Source organism: Rhinoraja longicauda, chromosome 11 (assembly GCF_053455715.1).
Source record: "Rhinoraja longicauda isolate Sanriku21f chromosome 11, sRhiLon1.1, whole genome shotgun sequence".
Taxonomy (NCBI): Eukaryota; Metazoa; Chordata; class Chondrichthyes; order Rajiformes; family Arhynchobatidae; genus Rhinoraja; species Rhinoraja longicauda.
The window spans coordinates 11,700,494-11,722,184 of record NC_135963.1 but is presented as its reverse complement, the minus strand read 5'-3'; the positions used below and the strand labels follow the sequence as shown (position 1 = coordinate 11,722,184).

Sequence of the window (21,691 nt, the reverse complement as noted above, 5' to 3'; positions counted from 1 at the left end):
ATGAAAGGCCCGCGACCAAGCCTTGCGCAGCTAAGTCCCGTGGTCGAGCCGCACCGGGCGGTGTTAAGTCCCGCAGCCGAGCCGCACCAGCGGTGAAAAGTCCCGCAGCCGAGCCGCGCCGGGCGGTGTTAAGTCCCGCAGCCGAGTTGCACCGGGCGGTGTTAAGCCCCGCAGCCGAGCTGCACCGGGCGGTGTTAAGCCCCGCAGCCGAGCTGCACCGGGCGATGTAAAGTCCCGCAGCCGAGTTGCACCGGGCGGTGTTAAGCCCCGCAGCCGAGTTGCACCGGGCGGTGTTAAGCCCCGCAGCCGAGCTGCACCGGGCGATGTAAGTCCAGCGGCCAAGCCGCACCGGGATGTAAAGTCCAGCGGCCAAGCCGCACCGGGATGTAAAGTCCAGCGGCCGAGCCGCACCGGGGGATGTTAGGCCAGGAAGAGAAAAGTTCTCCACACCCACCCACCCACACCCACCCCCCACACACCACCACCCCCTCCCACACATACACAACCAAAAAAAAATATATAAAAATTATCCCAACACCGACACTCAACAAAAAAAAGACGGACAGACTGCTAGTCAGCCGCTGCCGTTAGGCGCCGCCACTTAATACCTAAATTGTTCCCCCCTAACCCCTCTCCATCACCTTGTGGCCTCTTGAATGACTTGTGGCTGTGTTAACCACTGATTTGCATGGAGAAAAGCTTCTGAACACAAATCCAAAAACTTTGCCTGTAGTTATAGAGCAACAAATTCTTTAAATAATCCTTAATGTGCCATCTTCCGTGTCTAAATCCAGTGCTACAATGGCCCCAGCCAAACTAGTTTTCTCCTGATATTAACACAAAGTATTGGAGTAACTTATCGGGTCGACGGCATCTCAGGAGAAAATGGACAGGTGAACCAACCATTTTCTCCAGAGAGGCTGCCTGACCCGCTGAATTACTCTGGCATTTTGTGTCTATCTTTGGTATTAATCAGCACCTGCAGTTCCGTGTTATTACATTCCACCTGATATTTAGATTTAGAGTTACAGTGCGGAAACAGGCCCTTCGGCCCACCGAGTCCGCGCCACCCAGCGATCCCCGCACATTAACACTATCCTACACACACTAGGGACAATTACCTAGTCAATTAACCTACATACCTGCACGTCTTTGGAGTGTGGGAGGAAACCGAAGATCTTGGAGAAAACCCATGCAGGTCACGGGGAGAACGTACAAACTCCGTACAAACGGCGCCCGTAGTCGGGATCGAACCCGAGTCTCCGGCGCTGCATTCGCTGTAAGGCAGCAACTCTACCGCTGCGCCACCGTGCCGCATTGTTTGGCTGTGGATTTCTAGCTCAGTTGGGCAAGTTGTAACAAGGCATGTGCCACTCAAAGCCGATTTAGCACATTAAGGTTGTTAGTAATGGAACAAGGTTTACTCAGCCATTTTTTATTGGAATTTCTGTCAGGTGTAGTTAAGCTGGGAGCTGGACCAGGGTTATATTTTCTGATGCCTACCTCATATCTTGTGATGGGAAGCAAGTGTCTGAACATCACCCCAGACCAGAGTTGGGTCAATAGTGATACCGGGTTTACATTGTCCTTTCTCACTGTTTGCATGACCACTTGCACAACTTATGAGCTGTGGAATCTGCTGCACCAGCCTGTAACTTTTCTTCTTTGGGTTGTGGTCTTGTGAAGAGGGAGAGAGGAAGGGGGGGGGGGGGAAGGGAGAAGACATTTTATTGCCTTGAGAAGCAAAGCCAGATTTGTTAATTGAAGCCAGATTGAAGGAGATGATGTGTTTGTTAATAGTTTTGTGTTTTAACTTTGGTTATTTTGGAATTTTTATGATTTATGCCCTGGGCACTGGGAACCAGGCTGCCATCTCGTGGGAGAGAGCAAGCCAGTGTTTCTTGCAAAACACGAGACTTCAAACAACTAAGTGATTTCTGTCGAAGATTTCTGTCTGGTGGTGCTTGCTAGCAAGCTTATGTATCTTCTAACTGATGGGAGAAAGGAGATACCTCTCCTCTCCTCATTCACACCATGGACCATGGTGTGAATGTTTCTTGATTATGTTGGCTGTATTTCCAAGGCAGTGTGAAGCACAGATGGGGTGGTGGCGGCTGGTTGAAAGGACATTGCGTTCACAGCTCTGTAGTTACCTGTGGTCTTGGGCAGATGGGTAAAAAAAACATTTGAAGGAACTCAAAGCTCCCAGAACAAAACAGACTGACATCCCGTTCACCAGTGTAAACATTGAACCCCCCATGGCAGCACACACCAGATGCAATGTTTGACATCTATAAAATGTACTGTTGTTGCTCACCAAATCTACCCCTGATATCCATGGCCTCTGAACCAAGGAGCATGAAAGGCAGCAAGTTCTCCTCCAAATTGCATGCAATCCTAACCTGGAATTATATTGACATTTTTTCTCCATTACTGCCGTTAAAGCTTTGAAATGTCTTCACCAGAATGTTCTTCACCAGAGAGCTGTTGCCATCACTTTCCAGCACAATATGGAGGGCAATAAAATGCTGGTTTTGTCTTGTTACATCATGTACCAAACAAAATGGACAATGAATGGTTTCCGTTTGTCTTGTCTGTGGTCTCCTTATTAAGTTATGGATCTTGGTTGTCCTTTACTATGTGTGCTGATACTCAGTTTGTGTGCTGAATATCAGTATAATGAGCAAAACTTAATTTACTTCCTAACTGTATTTGGTATCCACAATTCTTTTTTCTCTGTTGGAATAGTTCATAGTTTCTAGGAGCAGAATTAGGTCATTCAACCCATCAAGTCTACTCTGCCATTCAATCATGGCTGAATAATCTTTCCCTCTCAACCCCGTTCTCCTGCTTTCTCCCCATAGCCCCTGACACCCTTACTAATCAAGAATCTGTCAAACTCCACCTTAAAAAAATATCCATTTTACTTGGCCTCCACAGCCATCTGTGGCAAGACGAAAGAACGCAAGAATGTTGTTTCTTCCATGTCAGCCATGGACTGGACCTATCTGGACAAAGAAACTCTCTTTGTCATTCCCTTTACTATTTCATGCACACAGATTGTACTTCAGTGCTGGATCTGCCCATGAGGATTGTCTTGCATGCTCTGTGGAGGGGCAGAGCCCTGTCTTTAGTTTTCTATATGAATGTATGAGAAGTCGCTGCCATTTACTTAATGAAGGTGAGCACCCACTGCCTTGCGTGTCTTTTAATACCTGTCTGTGGTTGCTACCGGCAGTCTTGTAAATGGTTAAAACTGTTCTAGGTTGGTTTTGCAATCCTTTACCAGTAAAGTAGCAACTGGGATATGATTTGGGTTTTGTTTGTTGGTTGGGAACAATGAACGTATTGTGTTCGGTTCTGGGCACCATGTTGCAGGAAAGATGCCAAACTGGAAAGGGTACAGAGAAGATTTACGAGGATGTTGCCAGAACTAGAGGGTCTGAGCTATAGGGAGAGGTTGAGTAGGCTGGGACTCTATTCCCTGGAGTGCAGGAAGATGAGGGTTGATGTTATAGAGGTGTATAAAATCATGAGAGGGATAGATCGGGTAGATGCACAGAATCTCTTGCAGAGTAGGTGAATCGAGGACCAGAGGATGTAGGTCAAAGGTGAAGGGGAAAAGATTTAACAGGAATCTGAGGGGTAACATTTTCCACACAAAGGTTGGTGGGCATATGGAACAAGCTTCCAGAGGAGGTAGTTGAGGCTGGGACTTCCCAACATTTAAGAAACAGTTAGACAGGTACACGGATAGGACAGGTGTGGAGGGACATGGACCAAAAGCAGGCAGGTGGGACTAGTGCAGCTGGGACGTGTTGGCTGGTGTGGGCAAGTTGGACCGAAGGGCCTGTTTCCATACTATATCACTTGATGACTAATGTCAAGAGAATTTTACATTCGTAGTTGAACTGAATGGTAGAGCTAGCCACAATGAGATGCGCTAGTAGCAAGAAAGTACTTTAAGACTTCATGGTAATGTTTGTGTGGGCCTGGAGGTTCGTAGGTAACAGACAGCAAGGTGTCGCCTGAAACAAGTGCATCTTCCATTTTTCCATTTGGTGATAAGAAAAAGGACTTTGGTGAGAGAGAAGGCTTGCATGCCTTTGGCCATTGCGATTACATATTCTATTTAGAATGTGGGCAAGGCTGGCATTTAATGCCTATCCTTAAATGCCCTTTAAGTTTGCAGCTTGCTAAGGTATTTGAGAAGACAGTTACAATGCCACAATATTGCAGTGGGTTGAAGTTGCATATTATCCAGAATGGGTAAAGATGGTCGACATAAGGAACTGTAGAAGTTGGAATCTTGTGCAAAAAACAGTGGTGGAATAACTCAGCAACTTCCCAAGAGAACATAGACAGGTGACATTTCGGTTCAGGACCCGAAAACTGCCCTATCCGTGTCCTCCAGAGATGCTGCCTGACCTGTTGAGTTACTCCTGTGTTTTTTTTTGATGAGTAACAATGGAGGGTGTCTCGAGGAACACAAGGGCGGTGCAGTGGTAGTTTTACTGCATCAGAGACCCAGGTTTGATCCTGACTACGGGTACTGAATGTACCTCCTCTCTGTGACTGCGTGGAATTTCTCCGGATGCTCCGGTTTCCTCCCACACTCACGTTGTACAGGTTTGTAAGTTAATTGGCTTTGGTAAAAATCGTAAATTGTCCCTAGTGTGTAGGATAGTGTTAGTGTATGGGGATCGCTGGCCGGCGCGGACTTGGTGGGCCAAAGTGCCTGTCTAAAATGAATCGGATGGGTTTTTAAAACAATCCAGACCCTTAATGATTGGGCTGCAAACCATAAGCCACAATGCTGAGTAATAATGTCCAACGTAAGCCTAACAAATGACTGGATTTTAAGTTCCATGGTTGCTGTGATAGGATTTGAACTCTTCCCTCTGAATACTTGGTCCAAGTCCCTGGGTTAGTAGTCTGGCAATTTAACTAATGCCCTTGATATATTTACAATTCTTATTGCTGCATTCCCATTGTTAACAATACATGCCCTTGGTAATGGAACCTGCTCTTATTATACTTCCAATGGAAGGAAGTGCAGCTGCCGGTCCATCCTGAAGATGGACACAAAGTGCTGGAGTAACTCAGCGGGTCAGGCAACATCTCTTGAGTTACTCCAGAGTTAGAGTTAGCAATACTTGCCATTGCTAACCGTGGCTATTTGCAAACCTGTTATTCCTAATTAAGAGTTTCAACCTCATAATAAATCAGCATTCGTTACAGAAATAATTTGTTCATACTGCTTTACCATTTGTGTGAAATCTTACTCGGCTGGTGAAATCAAACCTTGAATATCTTTTTTCTGCATCTTTCTGAAGAGAATCCATTGGTGTTTTTTGTTGTTGTTTTTATGTTGTCAAACTGCCAGTGCTACTTATTGGTTCAAGTACTTAGTTTATCCTTCCGTAGTAGCAGCAAGTTGGCCAGGAGCACGTTACCTCTTTATAAACTGTAAACGGACCCGTGGTAACTAACTAACGTTTTGAGCAATCCTGTTTTACGATGCTTAAAATCTTTAATTTCCAAAGGGTCTTTGTGCGCACTGAGATAACACTGAAGGAAGCAACTCCTAATTCTTAACATTTGCTGAAAATATGTTGTACTAAGCTGTGATTTTGTTTTTATACTTTTAAAATTCCTGGTGTTAAATGGCCCTTTTGCTGAACATGTGTGCAGATCCAGTGTGAATTGACGTAAAACTTAGCAGAATAATTAAAACGAGCTGATGTTGTGAAGTCCCTTCAAGAATGTAGTGATCTATCGAATATTTTTGTTGGGTCTAGACCAAATGCCTGACCATACCATTTATCATCTTTGCTTCTGCAGCTTTTATAGTCTCTGTAAAAGAATTGTTGCTTCAGCAAATTCCTTTGTATCCTCCTTGCAAACATCAGTTGAGTGTGTTGTGGTTCAAACTGGATGGTTCTACCAATTTGCTATGTAATAAATCAGGATTTTCCTGCTTGTTTTAGTTGAAAAAGCTGTTAAACTGCAGGGCTTTAGAAAGCTGTTAAACTGAAGGGCTCGATACCCGTCGTGTGGTATGTCAGTGGTTCAAAGTGTTTTTTAAAGAAAAATCTGAAATTGATAAGTATGGGTCTCGCAATATACGGAAAGAGTCTGGAGTTTGAGGTGGAGCATGAAATGCATTTGTGGGTTTAGTTTTAATGTGTTTAAATGTCCAGTTGGTCGCAGCAAGGAGGATGAATCTTAGAAACATAGAAAATAGGTGAAGGAGTAGGCCATTCGGCCCTTCGAGCCAGCACCGCCCATTCAACATGAACACGGCTGACCATCCAAAATCAGTACTCCATTCCTGCATTCTCCCCATAATCTTCTTGATTAGTAAAGGTGTTGGGAGTGATGGGGAGATGGCAGGAGAATGGGGCTGAGAGGGAAAGATAGATCAACCGTGATTGAATGGCAGAGTAGACTTGATGGGCTGAATGGCCTAATTCTGCTCCTATAACTTATGAACTTATGAATCGCTATTTCTGCACGACACTGATTTCTGGTAGTGGGAAAATAAGAGTGGGTAAATTGTACACCAAGCGAAGAATACTTAATGGGCCATGAACTTTCCCTGAATTTTCTCTTACTCTTACTAGAACTAATTTAGATCCAAGCGCAGTAATTCTGCAGAAACGAGGAACTGCAGATGCTGGTTGACAAAATCAGACACAAAGTGCTGGAGGAACTCAGCGCATCAGGCAGCTTTGCTGGAGAACATGGATAGGTGAAGTTTTGGGTTGGGACTCTTCAGTATCCATGTACTGTATTCCACAGACCCATCCATCCATGTCCATATGCTGTGATGAACTCTGTTGGGGAGTATTTGGAGTAGAATGGAAGTGATTTAGTTAAAGATTAAACTACTGCAATTTTGGAAAAATTGGGCAAAGAGGCACGTGTTTGGGATCAGAAAAGATGAAGGTGGAAATGTCCAGCATAAAGTGGCTTACAGAGGAGCCACCAAATATATGGGCTGATGCCTTGCAGTGCTTGTGAAGAAAATGCAAGTGGGACACTCGTTTCTGCCTGCACATGGATTGATATGATCCAGGTTTAGTTATTTTAACCATAATGATCTTTCAAAGTAACTGGAAAAACTACAGGCTTATTTTAATACGCATGGGAAATGTGCTGAGACATCAGACAGAGGGTGACTGGTGAGAGTGGCGAACAAGTGCAGAGAACCAGGGAGAACTACTAAATCAGCGGCGGGCGAGCCGTTAACATGCCGTTCTGGAGCATTTTGAGATGAATCTAGATAGCTGTGTGGTAATACAAAGTGTGGTAATACAAAGATCCTGCCATGAATATATTTGTAAGTATTCACTGACTTGGGAGTTCATGGGGATTACAGCAACAAAGATTTTAGAGGTCACTGGCTGCTGTAGACCCGTTGGGTCCAAACCTCTCTTGCATTGGTGTAGCACCCTCCCCTCACCCACTCCATCCCCCCTGAACATCAACGAGCCCTAACTGCGCACGCGCGGATCCGGCGGCCATCTTGCGTAAGTATTAGCTCAACGGGCCCCAACTGCGCAGCCACGTTGGGTTCCCATTGTGACATCGATCACAGAGGTATTACTACGCAGGCACAGCTGACGGGCAGGTCAAGTGGAAGAGGGATTTATCAAGGTTTAAAAAGTGATTTTTAAAGTTTGAAAAGGGAAAAACTTTTAAAATATAACAATCATTTGAACCGCAGGCCAATAGTGAGTAAGGTGGGCCTAAAATTGTTGCACTATCGTGGCTGTATTTCGGGAACAAATATATCCACAAACCCACATATAATTATATCCACAAACCCACATATATACAAGATGGGAGATATATATATATATCAGAAGTGGAAATGGGCCCTATGATCCACTGAGCCTGCATTGGAAAAGTACCCATTTACTTCTGCACTCTGGTATTTTTCTCATCACTGTACCTGTTGTACTTGTATATGGCTTGATTGTACTCGTATATAGTATAATCTGAATTGATTGATTGATTGGATAGCGCACAAAAGCTGTTCACTGTATCTTGAAACACGTGACAATAATGAATGAATACCGACCGATACCAACATTAATCCTATTTTATTCTCCCCACATTACCATCAATTTGCCCCTGGATTTTGCTATTCATCTGCTCGCTTGGAGTCGCCATAGTAATAAATTAACCCATCGAACTGCACGTCTTTGGGATTTGAGAGGAAACCGGATCTGAAACTCAAAAGGAAGCCCAAGTGGTCACAGGGAGAATATGAAACTCTGCACAGACAGCATCGAAGGCCAGGATGAAATCCCGGAATAGTGAGCCCACAGCTGTGGCTATTATGTAGCCGCTCTAAGGTTGTCAGGAGACTAGACATTGTGAAGAGCATAAGGGAATTGTGGTTTGAACAATGAGCCTTGCAACTGAAAACCCAGACCTGCTCTTGACATTGAAGTTCTGCTTAGTTTGTGTCGTAAATTGATTCCAGTAAATCGCTCTACTTATTGCTGAAGTATTTGAGCATTCATTATTTTAGTCTGGTTTCTATCCTTTGAAATGATCTTTGTTATACCTCCACCGTGACAATGTGAACACTGGTATGTTTCATCGGTTGCATAAAACTCATGGGATTATTTTTCCCCCCTGCTTCACAGTTCTGGTTTGGCAATTGAGCTGTTTAATCATTGTCGTCATCAGGCTGTCAAAAGACTTGCATTTTGTTGCCTGTATTTAATACTGTATAGACACAAAAAGCTGGAGTAACTCAGCGGGACAGGCAGCATCTCTGGAGAGAAGGAATGGGTGACGTTTTGGGTCGAGACCCTTCCCTGTAATGGTGAATATCAAAAGGAAATTTGCAGTGCTTGGGGTACTTGTCAACGGGTCATGCAGGGTGGAAACGAACCTTCAGCCCAATTTGTCCATGCTGATCAAGATGCTCTGTCTAACTTTTACCTGTGCCCCTTTTACCTGTGCTTGGCCCATATCCTCATCCAAATCCTGGGACATGACAATGGATGACTAGATATGGACAACTATTAACCTGCATTTATAAGAAATTCCCCTTTACAGACACCTCACCTTTTATGCGTGCTTGATTTGTGCGTTTTTAGAATAACACGCTTATCTAATTACTGCCGAAGTTTAATTTACGTGCTCCTGATTTCGGGATAGTGTGCTCAAATTTTTGCCTAGCAGCATAATTGCCTGTGGTGCCTGGCATATGTTTAACTTATGCACTCTTTGATTTCAAAGGTCTTTTATTGTCACGTGTACCAATTAAGGTACTGATATTCGTATTACCATACAGCCATACTAAACAAAAAGCAACAAGACACACAATTACATAAAAGTTAACATAAACATCCACCACAGCGGATTCCCCACATTCCTCGCTATGATGGAAGGCAATAAAGTCTAATCATCTTCCCTCATTTTCCTCATTTACACCCTGTTTTTCAAGTATGTAACCCCAGCATAAAATGCGAGGTGCCTGTACAACAAATAAGTAAAAGTTAAAACGTACGTACTTCATGGGACAAAAAAAATAGTATCACCATGAATTGTGCATCATTTCCTTGTGTACTGCCAGTCAGTTTGCAGTTCTGTCTGATCCTATTTCCCTCTAAATTTGTACCATCCATCATAAGTGAGAGGTTTGCCTTAGTAAATTGATCTATTGTTAAGCTTCATGTCATGTTACACAGTGTTCAATGTGTATTGATTTCGCTATGAATGTTTTGGATCAAGAATATAGCAGGAATGGTTCCCTTGCCAATGACTAATACAGGGGCTACCGAGGTACTAATGATCTTCCTCATGGAAATCCTCCCATATACCTTGTCCCATAGTCTCCCATGCACATATAAAACATTTTTCAAGCTCATGATAATAAGAGGTTTCATACTGACTGGATACAATACCTTTTCCATTAATTTAATTATAGGTTGTGTTAGGGTGATTTTTCAATGGAAGGGTGGCATGGTGACGCAGTGGTAGAATTGCTGCCTTACAGCGCCATGGATCCAGGTTCGGTCCTGATCGCAGGTGCTGTCTGTACGGAGTTTGTGTGTTCTCCCTGCGACCATGTGGTTTTTATACAGGTGCTCCAGTTCACTCGCACATTCCACAGACATGCAGGTTTGTAGGTTAATTGGCTTCCATAAATTGTCCCCTGTGCGTAGGATAAAACTAGTTTACGGGTGAATTCTCTGCCTCAGAAGGCAGTGGAGGCCAATTCTCTGAATGCATTCAAGGGAGAGCTAGATAGAGCTCTTAAGGATAGTGGAGTCAGGGGGTATGGGGAGAAGGCAGGAACGGGGTACTGATTGAGAATGATCAGCCATGATCACATTGAATGGTGGTGCTGGCTCGAAGGGCCGAATGGCCTCCTCCTGCACCTATTGTGATCACTGGTGAGGACTCGGTGGGCTGAAGGGCCCATTTCCCACTACAAATCTCTAAAACTAAATGAAAGAATTCTAGCAAATGTAAGTAGAGGGATACGATGTGGGTTTCTATAGAAAATAATTGTTTTGAACTTGCAGGGAAACCAGTTTGCAGATAGTTCTCAGGTATAGAACGAGAGAAACTCGGGGACTATCTGCATCCGGTTTTACTGAAAGATTTGCGTCTTCTTGATGCACTCTGTGTTTTTAAAGCATTTCAGTATCAGATCATGGTCATGCCCAACTTCTACCAACACATCACGTGTGTCACCAGGGGGGAAAGAACTTTGGACCACTGCTACATGCCGTTCAGGAAAGGCTACAAGGCCGTTTCTCTCCCTCCTTTTGGAAAATCTGACCACACTGCCATTTTCCTGCTGCCGGAGTATAAACAACGGATAGTACGGGAAGCGACAGTGACGAGGGACGTAAAGCGGTGGTCTGACCATTCAGAGGCCATGCTGCAAGATGCACTGAGCGAAGTCGACTGGAACATGTTCCAAGCAAGTTCCAGAGGCGTAAATGAGTTTGCGGAAGCGGTTACGGACTTCATTGCCACAATAGCCGATACCATCATCCCCACGGTAAGGGTCAGTATCTTCCCTAACCAAAAACCCTGGGTGGACAGGTCTATTTGCGTGGCCTTGAATGCTCGCACCGCTGCTTACAACTCTGGCCTGGCATCCGGCGACATGGCGGAAGGCACTGAAGGATGCAAAAAGGAGGTACCGGGACAAGATGGAGTCACAGATGGAGCAGCAGGACACCAGGCGCCTTTGGCAGGGGCTACGGACAATAACTAGCTACAGGTCCAGCACCCCCTCAACCGGAAGTGCCGGCTCCTCCTTAGCTGATGACCTGAACTCTTTTTATGCACGGTTTGAGCACACGTTCTCGGTGTCCGAGCATGAGGTGAGGTGGGCTCTGACGCGTGTGAACACGAGGAAAGCTAGAGGCCCAGATGGTATATCTGGGCGAGTGCTAAAGTCTTGTGCTACTCAGCTTGCTCCAGTGCTCACCACAATATTCAACCTATCCTTGGCCAATTCCGTGGTCCCTGCATGCTTCAAAAGATCCATCATTGTACCGGTGCCAAAGAATGCCTCTCCAGCGTGTTTAAATGACTACCGACCGGTGGCCCTCACCTCGGTTGTCATGAAATGCTTTGAGAGGCTAGTCAAGAAGCACATCTGTGCCCTCCTTCCTCGCAACATGGTCCCACTACAGTTCGCATACCGTCCGAACAGGTCCACGGATGATGCGGTCTCCCAGGTTCTACACACCGCTCTCTCTCATCTGGACAACCAGGGGGGCTATGTGAGGATGCTGTTTATTGACTTTAGTTCAGCATTCAACACAATAGTCCCCAGCAGACTGGTTGAGAAGCTGCTGGAACTGGGGCTTAGCACCCCTCTGTATGCCTGGGTCCTGGACTTTCTCACCGCCAGGCCCCAAGTGGTCAGGATGGGGGAACACACATCTAGCTCCCTCACCCTGAACATAGGATCCCCCCAGGGTTGTGTCCTTAGACCCCTACTGTACTCCCTGTACACACATGACTGTGGGGCCAGGTTCAGCTCAAACTCCATCATCAAGTTTGCTGATGACACTGTGGTGGTGGGCCGGATCTCCAACAACGATGAGAAGGCCTACCGGGAGGAGGTGGCTGATCTGGCACTCTGGTGTCAGGACAATAGCCTCCTCTTGAATGTCACTAAAACGAAGGAGCTGATTGTGGACTTCAGAAGGGCTAAACATCCAAGGACGTACACGCCACTGGAGATAAATGGGTCTACTATGGATAGGGTGAGCAGTTTTAAATACTTGGGAGTCCGCATCACAGAGGATCTGACGTGGGCAACGCACATTGCCGCACTGGTGGGTAAGGCAAAGCAGCGCCTTTACCACCTTAGACAACTGAGGAAATTCAGAGTGTCTCGGAGGATCCTTCATTGCTTCTACTCTGGGGCTGTAGAGAGTATCCTGTCCGGCAACATTACAGTCTGGTTTGGGAACAGCTCTGCCCAGGACAGGATGGCCCTGCAGAGAGTAGTGCGTTCGGCAGAACGCACCATGGGAACTACACTCGTCCCCCTGCAGGACCTATACATCAGGAGGTGCAGATCCAGAGCAAGCAAGATCATGAGGGACCCCTGCCACCCCAGTAACGGACTGTTCCAGATGCTACGGTCAGGCAAACGCCTCCGCTGTCATGCTGTGAAAACGGAGAGGATGAGACGGAGTTTCTTCCCACAGGCCATCAGGACTGTCAACTTTTATAACCCCAGAGACTAAATTTTAGTATATATACTATATATAGTATATAGTAACTTATTAACTTTATTTATATGCTGTAACTGTAATTCTTTTTTGTGCACAATCCGCAGGCATTGACACTTTCATTTCACTGCACATCGTGTATGTGTATGTGACAAATAAATTTGACTTGACTTGACTTGACTTGAGATGCATAAACATTTATTTTAATTAGTCGTTCAATGATCCGTGGCCTCTACAGATGTTTTGTGTCACTTCAGCTAAAGAACTATTTAAAAGCTGCTGAATACAGCATATTTTGGCCTGGACAGTGACTCAAGTGTGTTTTTATTGATTCAATTATAAAAATGTATGGAGTGGTAGTATTTGTGAGGGAGCAGTCTATTGAACCGGATCATGACAAGTTCAAGGCTAAACACGGTGTTCAAAAGGGCTAAAGGGTTTTACCTTGGGCCGTTTCATCCATTGTTTCTTTACATTTGTGTCATTTACAGTTTGATGTTGTATTGACTTATATTATCGAGCTTACTTTCCCTCTTAGACCCTTATGTTTCTGGGTATAAGCTTGTGTGTATTGGTTTTGGTTCTATCATTGTCACGTGTACTGAGAGGCAGTGGAAAACCTTTTGTGTACTGTGTAGGCAAATAATACCATACGCAAGTGTATTGGGTAGTGCAAAAGAGAAAATAAGCAAGAGTTCAAAACATAGGTTTACAGTTACGGAGAAAGTGCAGATTTAAGTCAAGTCAAGTCAAGTCAATTTATTTGTATAGCACATTTAAAAACAACCCACGTTGACCAAAGTGCTGCACATCTGACCAGGAAAAAAAAGAAACATACAGTGGCAGGCAGCCAAACACAACGGCGCGGCCATCTTGAACAAAATGTTAATTCAATCACCCACAGTCCAACAATAAAAGCACTAAACAGGCACCCAAAATTACCCAACCCCAAAAACCCCCCAAAACACAGTCCAACAATAAAAGCATTAAATAGGCATTCAAATCACACACCCCAAAACCCCCAAAAACACAGTCCAACAATAAAAGCATCAAACAGGCACTCAAACCACCCAACCCCAAAAACACACAAAAAAAGAAACATCCATCAAAGAAACATCCATCACAGTGAGTCTCCTCCAGTCCTCTCTCTCCTCACTGTGATGGAAGGCCACAATGTCTTTCCCTTCTCCCGCTGTGCCTCGCCCGCAGTCAGGTTGTTGTGGTTGCAGGCCGCGCCGGACGGTCCACAGCGGGCCAAGCCCAAGGCGCGTCGCGTCGCAGCCGCTCCCGCAGCCTCCGAAGACGGCCGGCTCCGCCGATGATAAGTCCGATCCGGGGCGGGCGAACACGCTGCTGCCGCTGTTGTTGCATGTCGGGGCGGTCGTGGCTCCCGACATTGAAGCCCCCGCCCAGCAGAGAAATATCCCGCGGCCATCCTAGGCCGCGCCGGACGGTGAAATGTCCGCGCCCCATGCCCCGCGATCCGGGGCGGGCGAACACGCTGCCGCTGCCGGAGCTCCCGATGTCGGCATCCACGCGGCCCGAGCCTAAGGCGAGTCGCAGCTGCTCCCGCAGCCTCCGAAGACGGCCGGCTCCGGTGGTGGTAAGTCCGATCCGCGGGCTCTGCGAACCAGAGCCCTGGAGGCCGACAGCTCCAGGAGTTGGGCCGATGGTAGGCTGCAGCTGGAACGGAGACACGGCCCAGAAAACAAAGGTCGGGTCTCCGTTCTGAAGGGACACATATTTACAGTGTTAGTTTCCCCCTCCCCCCCACATACACACATAGTACACAAACACAAAAACACCACATCACAACTACAATTAAGACAAAAAAAACCAACAAAAACACAAAGACAAATGGACCGCAGGTGAGCGGCAGCTGCTAGGGCAGTGCCGCCATTTTAGTTGGAACGAGGCAGATTGGAAGATAGGGTTTTATCCGTGACATTTGAGGGGCCTGTTCAAGAGTCCAATAACATCAGAGAAGAATTGTTTCATGAAACTGGTGGTACAACATGCTTTCAGTTTATTATTGGCACGTGTACAGCTTTTGTTGCGTGCTGTCCAGTCAGTGAAAAAACTATACATGATTGCAATCAAATTGTCCACAGTGTACAGATACAGGATAAAGGGAATAACGTTTAGTGCAAGGTAAAGTCCAATTAAAGATATTCCAAGGGTCTTCAATGAGGTAGATAGTAGGTCAGGACTGCTCTTTGGTTCTGCTAGGATGGTTCAGTTCCCTGATATTAGCTGTGAAGAAACTGTCCATGAATCTGCAGGTATGTGTTTTCACAATTCTGTAACTCTTGCCTGATGGGAGAGGGGAGAAGAGGGAGTGACCAGGGTGAGACTCATCCTTGAATATGCTGGTGGAGCTTGCCGAGGAAGCATGAAGTGTAGCTTTTGTTTTCTGCATGACTGGATAGGGGAAACTAGGGAGTGCCCGAGATAATGCTGGCTGCTTTCCTGGGGCAGTGGAGTTGATTGGCGGAGGCTGGTTTGAGGCTGTTTGTGGGCAGAGCAGTTGCCAGACTGAGTTGTGATGTTCAACGATAGAAATATAGACATTGGTACGAGTATTTTGGGACATGCTGAGTTTCCTTAGTCTTCTGCGGGCGTAAGGACACTCTGAGGCACATAGGACATATTGGTGGTCAGCTGAAGGTTGGCAACAGGGTTATGCATGAATAAAGGAATAGAGAGACTTGACAAAATGGATTCCCTCTCCACATATGCTTCCTGATCTGGGCATTTCCACAAATTTCATGTTTTACATTTTGACATGAAAGGGTTCTGTGAAAACTCAAGACTGAGAGAACTGCTCTGGATAATATCTGCTCTTTGTATTGAAAACAAGAAAAGCAGCATCCACGAGGACTAGCTAGGCTCCACATGTATTAGTCAAGGGCAGGGTTTAAACACACGAGGGAAGATTGTTGCAATGGAGTAGTCATGCACTTAGTTTGAAATTTAATCCAAAGTTTGTACCTTTTTTTAATTTCTAACAGTATTGAAGTATTTAACAATGATTTGAAAGTGGTAGCTTTCGGTAAACAACTGTTAAGATCATTAATGCCAAGGTTCCTCAGACACTACCTAACCGTGTCTAAATAGCTTTGGATTCTTTTCAGAGCTTTAATCACCAAACCTAGACTGAGTATATCCGATTAAAAGGCTTTGTGCAAGTTAGTCTTGTCATTCTTTCACCATGAGTAAAGTAATGAAGGTAATAAAATGCAATTCTCTGTAGGATGAAGCCTGAAGTATTGCAGTAAGCTCATTTTTCAGGATGTAGGATGACAGAGTCATCATTCTCAGTGCGTTTGAGATGCAGACTCAATTATTTAATAATGTGTGTAAATCATGGTTTGGTTTCCTTCCAGATTCTTCAGAAGTATGACCCTCAGAAGGAGGAGGAATTGAGAATCTGGATTGAAGAAGTCACAGGCAAGCGCCTGGGTGAGAACTTTCAAATCAGCCTTAAGGACGGTATCGTTCTGTGCATGTAAGTAGCTGTGAGTCCTTGTTTGATTGATACTCTTGATAACTTTCTGTTCTACAAATCTTGTGCTTCACATTTTTCAGTCTAGCCTTCCCTCAATTTGGCAATACCATTCCCAAATAAATCGCCATCAAAGGACTTGCTTTATCCGGTGTCTTTTGTGACCTTGGATGGCCTGAAGTCTTTGCTGGCCACTAAAGTACTTTATCAAGTGTAACAGGACCAGGCATTTATTCAGGCATTTGTTGATACATGGTAAGAAATATTGCTGCAAATGTGCCAGGCGATGACTATCTCCAACAGGAAATTCTACCCACCTATCTTTGACATTCGGGGCATTGCCATTTGATGTCAAGTCAAGTCAAGTCAATTTTATTTGTATAGCACATTTAAAAACAACGGTCTCCCATGTTCCAATGGTCATCGTGGACAAGAAGGCAGACTGGGCTAGCCACAAATACTGAATATCCTGCAAAATGTAATTCACCTGGAACCCCAAGTCATTTCCATCATAAACATAGAAAATAGGTGCAGGAGTAGGTCATTCGGCCCTTCGAGCCTGCACTGCCATTCAATATGATCATGGCTGATCATCCAACTCAGTATCCTGTACCTGCCTTCTCTCCATACCCCCTGATCCCTTTAGCCACAAGGGCCACATCTAACTCCCTCTTAAATATAGCCAATGAACTGGCCTCAACTACCTTCTGTGGCAGAGAATTCCACAGATTCACCACTCTCTGTGTGAAAAAAAACGTTCTCATCTCGGTCCTAAAAAACTTCCCCCTTATCCTTAAACTGTGACCCCTTGTTCTGGACTTCCCCAACATCGGGAACAATCTTCCTGCATCTAGCCTGTCCAACCCCTTAAGAATTGTGTAAGTTTCTATAAGATCCCCCCTCATTCTTCTAAATTCCAGCGAGTACAAGCCGAGTCTATCCAGTCTTTCTTCATATGCAAGTCCTGCCAATTCAATTCATGACTGTGATGGAGTACTCTCTACTTACCTGGATTAGTGTATGTCCAACAATGAGCTTGACTGCCAACAGACCACAGCAGCCTACATGCCTGGCACTGCTTCCACTGCCATAAACATTTATTCCTTCCACTATGTCAAAAATTGGCTGTACGATGTACACTCTACCTCAGCTACTGTGTTTGCACCTCCCAAACCTGTGACCTCTGCCACCAAGAGGAGAATACCATCACCCGCTGACTTGGGGAAATATTGCCATCTCTTCACTGGGTCTTGAGCCTGGTGCTCTCTGCTGTTGGAAGTACCCTTTCCAGAAGGACTATCGCAGTTTATTATCGTCCACTGCCAACTTAAGGCAATGAGCGACGCAAGCCAAAGATGTGCCTCAGCAATGTTTTGTGCTAGTTCCCACATAGGCAAATTCCTACAAAATGGCATCCTACTAGTCCATGAGGAAGTGAATGACATTCAAAACATGAGGGACAGATTCTTCAAAGATTCTAGTATTAAAAATGAGGGGGGGGGGGGGTAAGTTGCAAATATTCAAACTAAAATAACATAACGGGCAGCATCAGTACTTGCATGCTTGGTAAAATTCCTGTTTAATAACCAGCACTATAAATTCTGACCTGATATATAGGCCTTTTTTTAAATACATTTTGGTTTCACCATGCAGAAATTACAAGTGTGTTTATACATAGTCCCCCCATTTCAGGGCACCATAATGTTTGGGACACATGGCTTCACAGGTATTTGTAATTGCTCAGGTATGTTTAATTGCCTCCTTTATGCAGGTATAAGAGAGCTCTCAGCACCTAGTCTTTCCTCCAGTCTTTCCATCACCTTTGGAAACTTTTATTGCTGTTTATCAACATGAGGACCAAAGTTGTGCAAATGAAAGTCAAAGAAACTATTATGAGACTGAGAAACAAGAATAAAACTGTTAGAGACATTAGCCAAACCTTAGGCTTGCCAAAATCATCTGTTTGGAACATCATTAAGAAGAAAGAGAGCACTGGTGAGCTTACTAATCGCAAAGGGACTGGCAGGGCAAGGAACACCTCCACAGCTGATGACAGAATTATTCTCTCTCTATATTAAAGAAAAAAACCCAAACACAATAGACAATAGGTGCAGGAGTAGGCCCTTCGGCCCTTCAAGCCAGCACCACCATTCAATGTGATCATGGCTGATCATTCTCAATCAGTACCCCGTTCCTGCCTTCTCCCCATTCCCCCTGACTCCGCTATCCTTGAGCTCTATCTAGTTCTCTCTTGAATGCATTCAGAGAATTGGCCTCCACTGCCTTCTGAGGCAGTGAATTCCACAGATTTACAACTCTCTTGACTGAAAAGGTTTTTCCTCATCTCCGTTCTAAATGGCCTACCCCTTATTCTTAAACTGTGGCCCCTGGTTCTGGACTCCCCCAACATTGGGAACAGGTTTCCTGCCTCTAACGTGTCCAACCCCTTAATAATCTTAAGTTTCGATAAGATCCCCTCTCATCCTTCTAAATTCCAATGTGTACAAGCCTAGCCGCTCCAGTCTGACACCTATCCGACAGATCAGAAACACTCTTCAGGAGTCAGGTGTAGATTTGTTAATGACAACTGTCCGCAGAAGACTTCATGAACAGAAAGGCAGAGGCTACACTGCAAGATGCAAACCACTGGTTGGCTGCAAAGATAGAATGGCCAGGTTACAGTTTGCCAAGAAGTACTTAAAAGAGCAACCACAGTTCTGGAAAAAAGGTCTTGTGGATAGATGAGATGAAGATTAATTGAAATCAGAGTGATGGCCAGAGCAAAGTATGGTGGAGAGAAGGAACTGCCCAAGATCAAAAGCATGCCACCTCATCTGTGAAACACGGTGGTGGGGGTTATGGGCTAGGCACGTATAGCTGCTGAAGGTACTGGCTCACTGATTTTCATTGATGATACAACTGCTGGTAGTAGCATAATGAATTCTGAAGTGTGTAGACACATCCTATCTGCTCAGGTTCAAACAGATGCCTCGAAACTCATTGGCAGGCGGTTCATTCTACAGCAAGACAATGATCCCAAACATACTGCTGGAGCAACAAAGGGGTTTTTCAAAGCTAAAAAATGGTTAATTCTTGAGTGGCCAAGTCAATCACCCGATCTGAACCCAATTGAGCATGCTTTTTATATGCTGAAGAGAAAACTGAAGGGGGCTAGCCCCCAAAACAAGCATAAGCTAAAGATGGCTGCAATACGGGCATGGCAGAGCCAGAGAAGACACACAGCAACTGGTGATGACCATGAATCATGAATCGCAGACTTCAAGCAATCATTGCATGCAAAGGATATGCAACAAAATACTAAACATGACTACTTTCATTTACATGACATTGCTGTGTCCCAAACATTATGGTGCCCTGAAATGGGGGGACTATGTATAAACACTGCTGTAATTTCTACATGGTGAAATCAAAATGTGTAAAAATGGCCTTTATTAAAATCTGCCAATGTGCACTTTAACCACGTGTGATTTTTTTTCTATTACAAAACTCAAATTGTGGAGTACAGAGGCAAATAAATAAATGATGGGTCTTTGTCCCAATCATTTTGGAAGGCACTGTAAGTTAAGATTTGCTTCTCTAAACCTGAGATTCCAAAGCCCTCTTGTGGTTACGCATGACTGTGCATCAATCAGCATTTCATCCACAAATCTTTTATCACGGGCTGTGGTAACTGACTATTCTGATAAGGCACGGGATTTTCACAACACTTTTTATGGCATTCCTCTGTCAGTAGTCCAGTTGGAACTCCTAATTTGTGTAGTGAAGTGAATTACAGCTCTGGGGATTTTGTTATTTCCTGCCATAAAAGGCATACTTGAATGTTAGCTTATAGCTTCATTGGGAGTACTCTTGCCTTTGTGTAGTTGGGTTCAAAGTTTTTTTTTCCAGAGTCTGAAATGCAAATCTAGTCTGACACAGCTGTAAAGAAACCGTGTTAAGTAACCACTGCAGAGTTGGAAGTGGCAACTTTTGGATGAGATGTTACTGTGACCCAATCTGCCCTCTCTTCTGGAAGGGAAGGACGGCATGACATTGTTTCATCCTGGCCAATTTTCATTCCCCATTTCACATCGCCAAGGTACGATGGCTTTGAAATGTTGCGCTTTGCTTGTCTGGGGACCTTGCTGTACCGCATTACCACAGTTAAGACGGCTTCCAAAGTTCCTGTAAAGTGCCCCCGAGTGTAGTGAAAAAGATGTGGTAGGTGGGAAAGAAATGGGCCAAATGCCATCTCAGAAGTTCAGATGGAAAACGTTTTTTTAAGTCTTAGTTTTTACCCCCACAAAGGGCTTCGTGCAGATATCGCCCTAAACTGCGGTCTGGAATGGATTTTTTGCCAGGAAGTCCAGAGCTGATGAATGTAAGAGTTTATTGTCTGTGAAGTTGGCTTGGACTATGTTCTAGTGCTCAAAGAAGCCATCGTGACATCCAAATTTATTGATGTTTCAATTCCCTCGGTTGAAACTATATGAATCTATATAGTTCTTTACGGGCAAATAAAAAGTTGAGATGATATTTTAATACTTCTGAACAAAACAACTGTGTAATTGAGTAATCCCATCCATGGAGACTGGATGGTAACTTTCTCGAAGGCCCCTTTTGACTGTTTTCTTTGCAGTCTGCTTGTTAAATTAACTCATCCAACAAGTCGTGCAAACGGGAGCTTGACTAATGAAACTTGGAACCTTCAAGTTCCATAGGGATCTCCGTAAACATGACTGAACGACAGATGGCCGAGGTTGTTAGTCCAGCTTTGACTTTTAATCAATGATGATTAGTAGCTTGTTTTGTACAAGAGGCCAATCCAGAGATGTTAAAAAAAAATTAAAGATAACTGCCAGCTTCTAAAGTTGATTGATGGCAGTATTTAATCTAATTGACGCATTTTAATAAAAGCTGTGATCACTTGTGTAGTTTACTTTCCTGCAGAAATAGTATTTTGCAATGTAATATTTGATGTTAAATTGAAATGATGACATTTCAATGCGTAAAATGTCGTTATGGACCTTTTGCAGCTTCTTAAAAGTCTAAGTCGAGAAGCCATTCTACTAATGTCTGATCATTATTTTTTCAGGCTCATGAACAAGCTACAACCTGATTCTATCAGGAAAGTTAACGATTCCAAATTAAATTGGCACCAGGTAAGAATACCTAGTTATAGAAAATTAAAACGGATGATAGGGTAGATTGTCTCACTTTTTTCCCCACAGGTTAACAAAAATGAGTTCAATTGTCACGTACCGAGGTACAGTGACATTTATTGTATGCATACAATTAAGTAAGATCATACTGTACATGAGCACAATCATACCCAAGTACGTGTAAGAATAGTAGCTTCCGCTGAGGCGGTACACACGACCTCTGTGGGGCCTCCTGCTTGGCTCCCGATCCACGCGATACCCTGGCTGATGCAGGGCCTCCAGGGGCC

At 44.6% G+C, this 21,691-nt stretch overlaps 1 protein-coding gene across 1 annotated transcript in view; it reads left to right on the top strand.

Annotated features, from left to right (window-relative positions):
- The window catches only part of LOC144598297 (calponin-3-like), a 75,698-nt gene that overhangs the window by 39,342 nt on the left and 14,665 nt on the right, over positions 1-21,691 (top strand). Inside the window, exons 2-3 of the mRNA XM_078408271.1 lie at positions 16,124-16,245; positions 21,338-21,404. Of these exons, the coding sequence (XP_078264397.1) occupies positions 16,124-16,245; positions 21,338-21,404 (189 nt within the window). The remainder of the gene's footprint in view (positions 1-16,123; positions 16,246-21,337; positions 21,405-21,691) is intronic.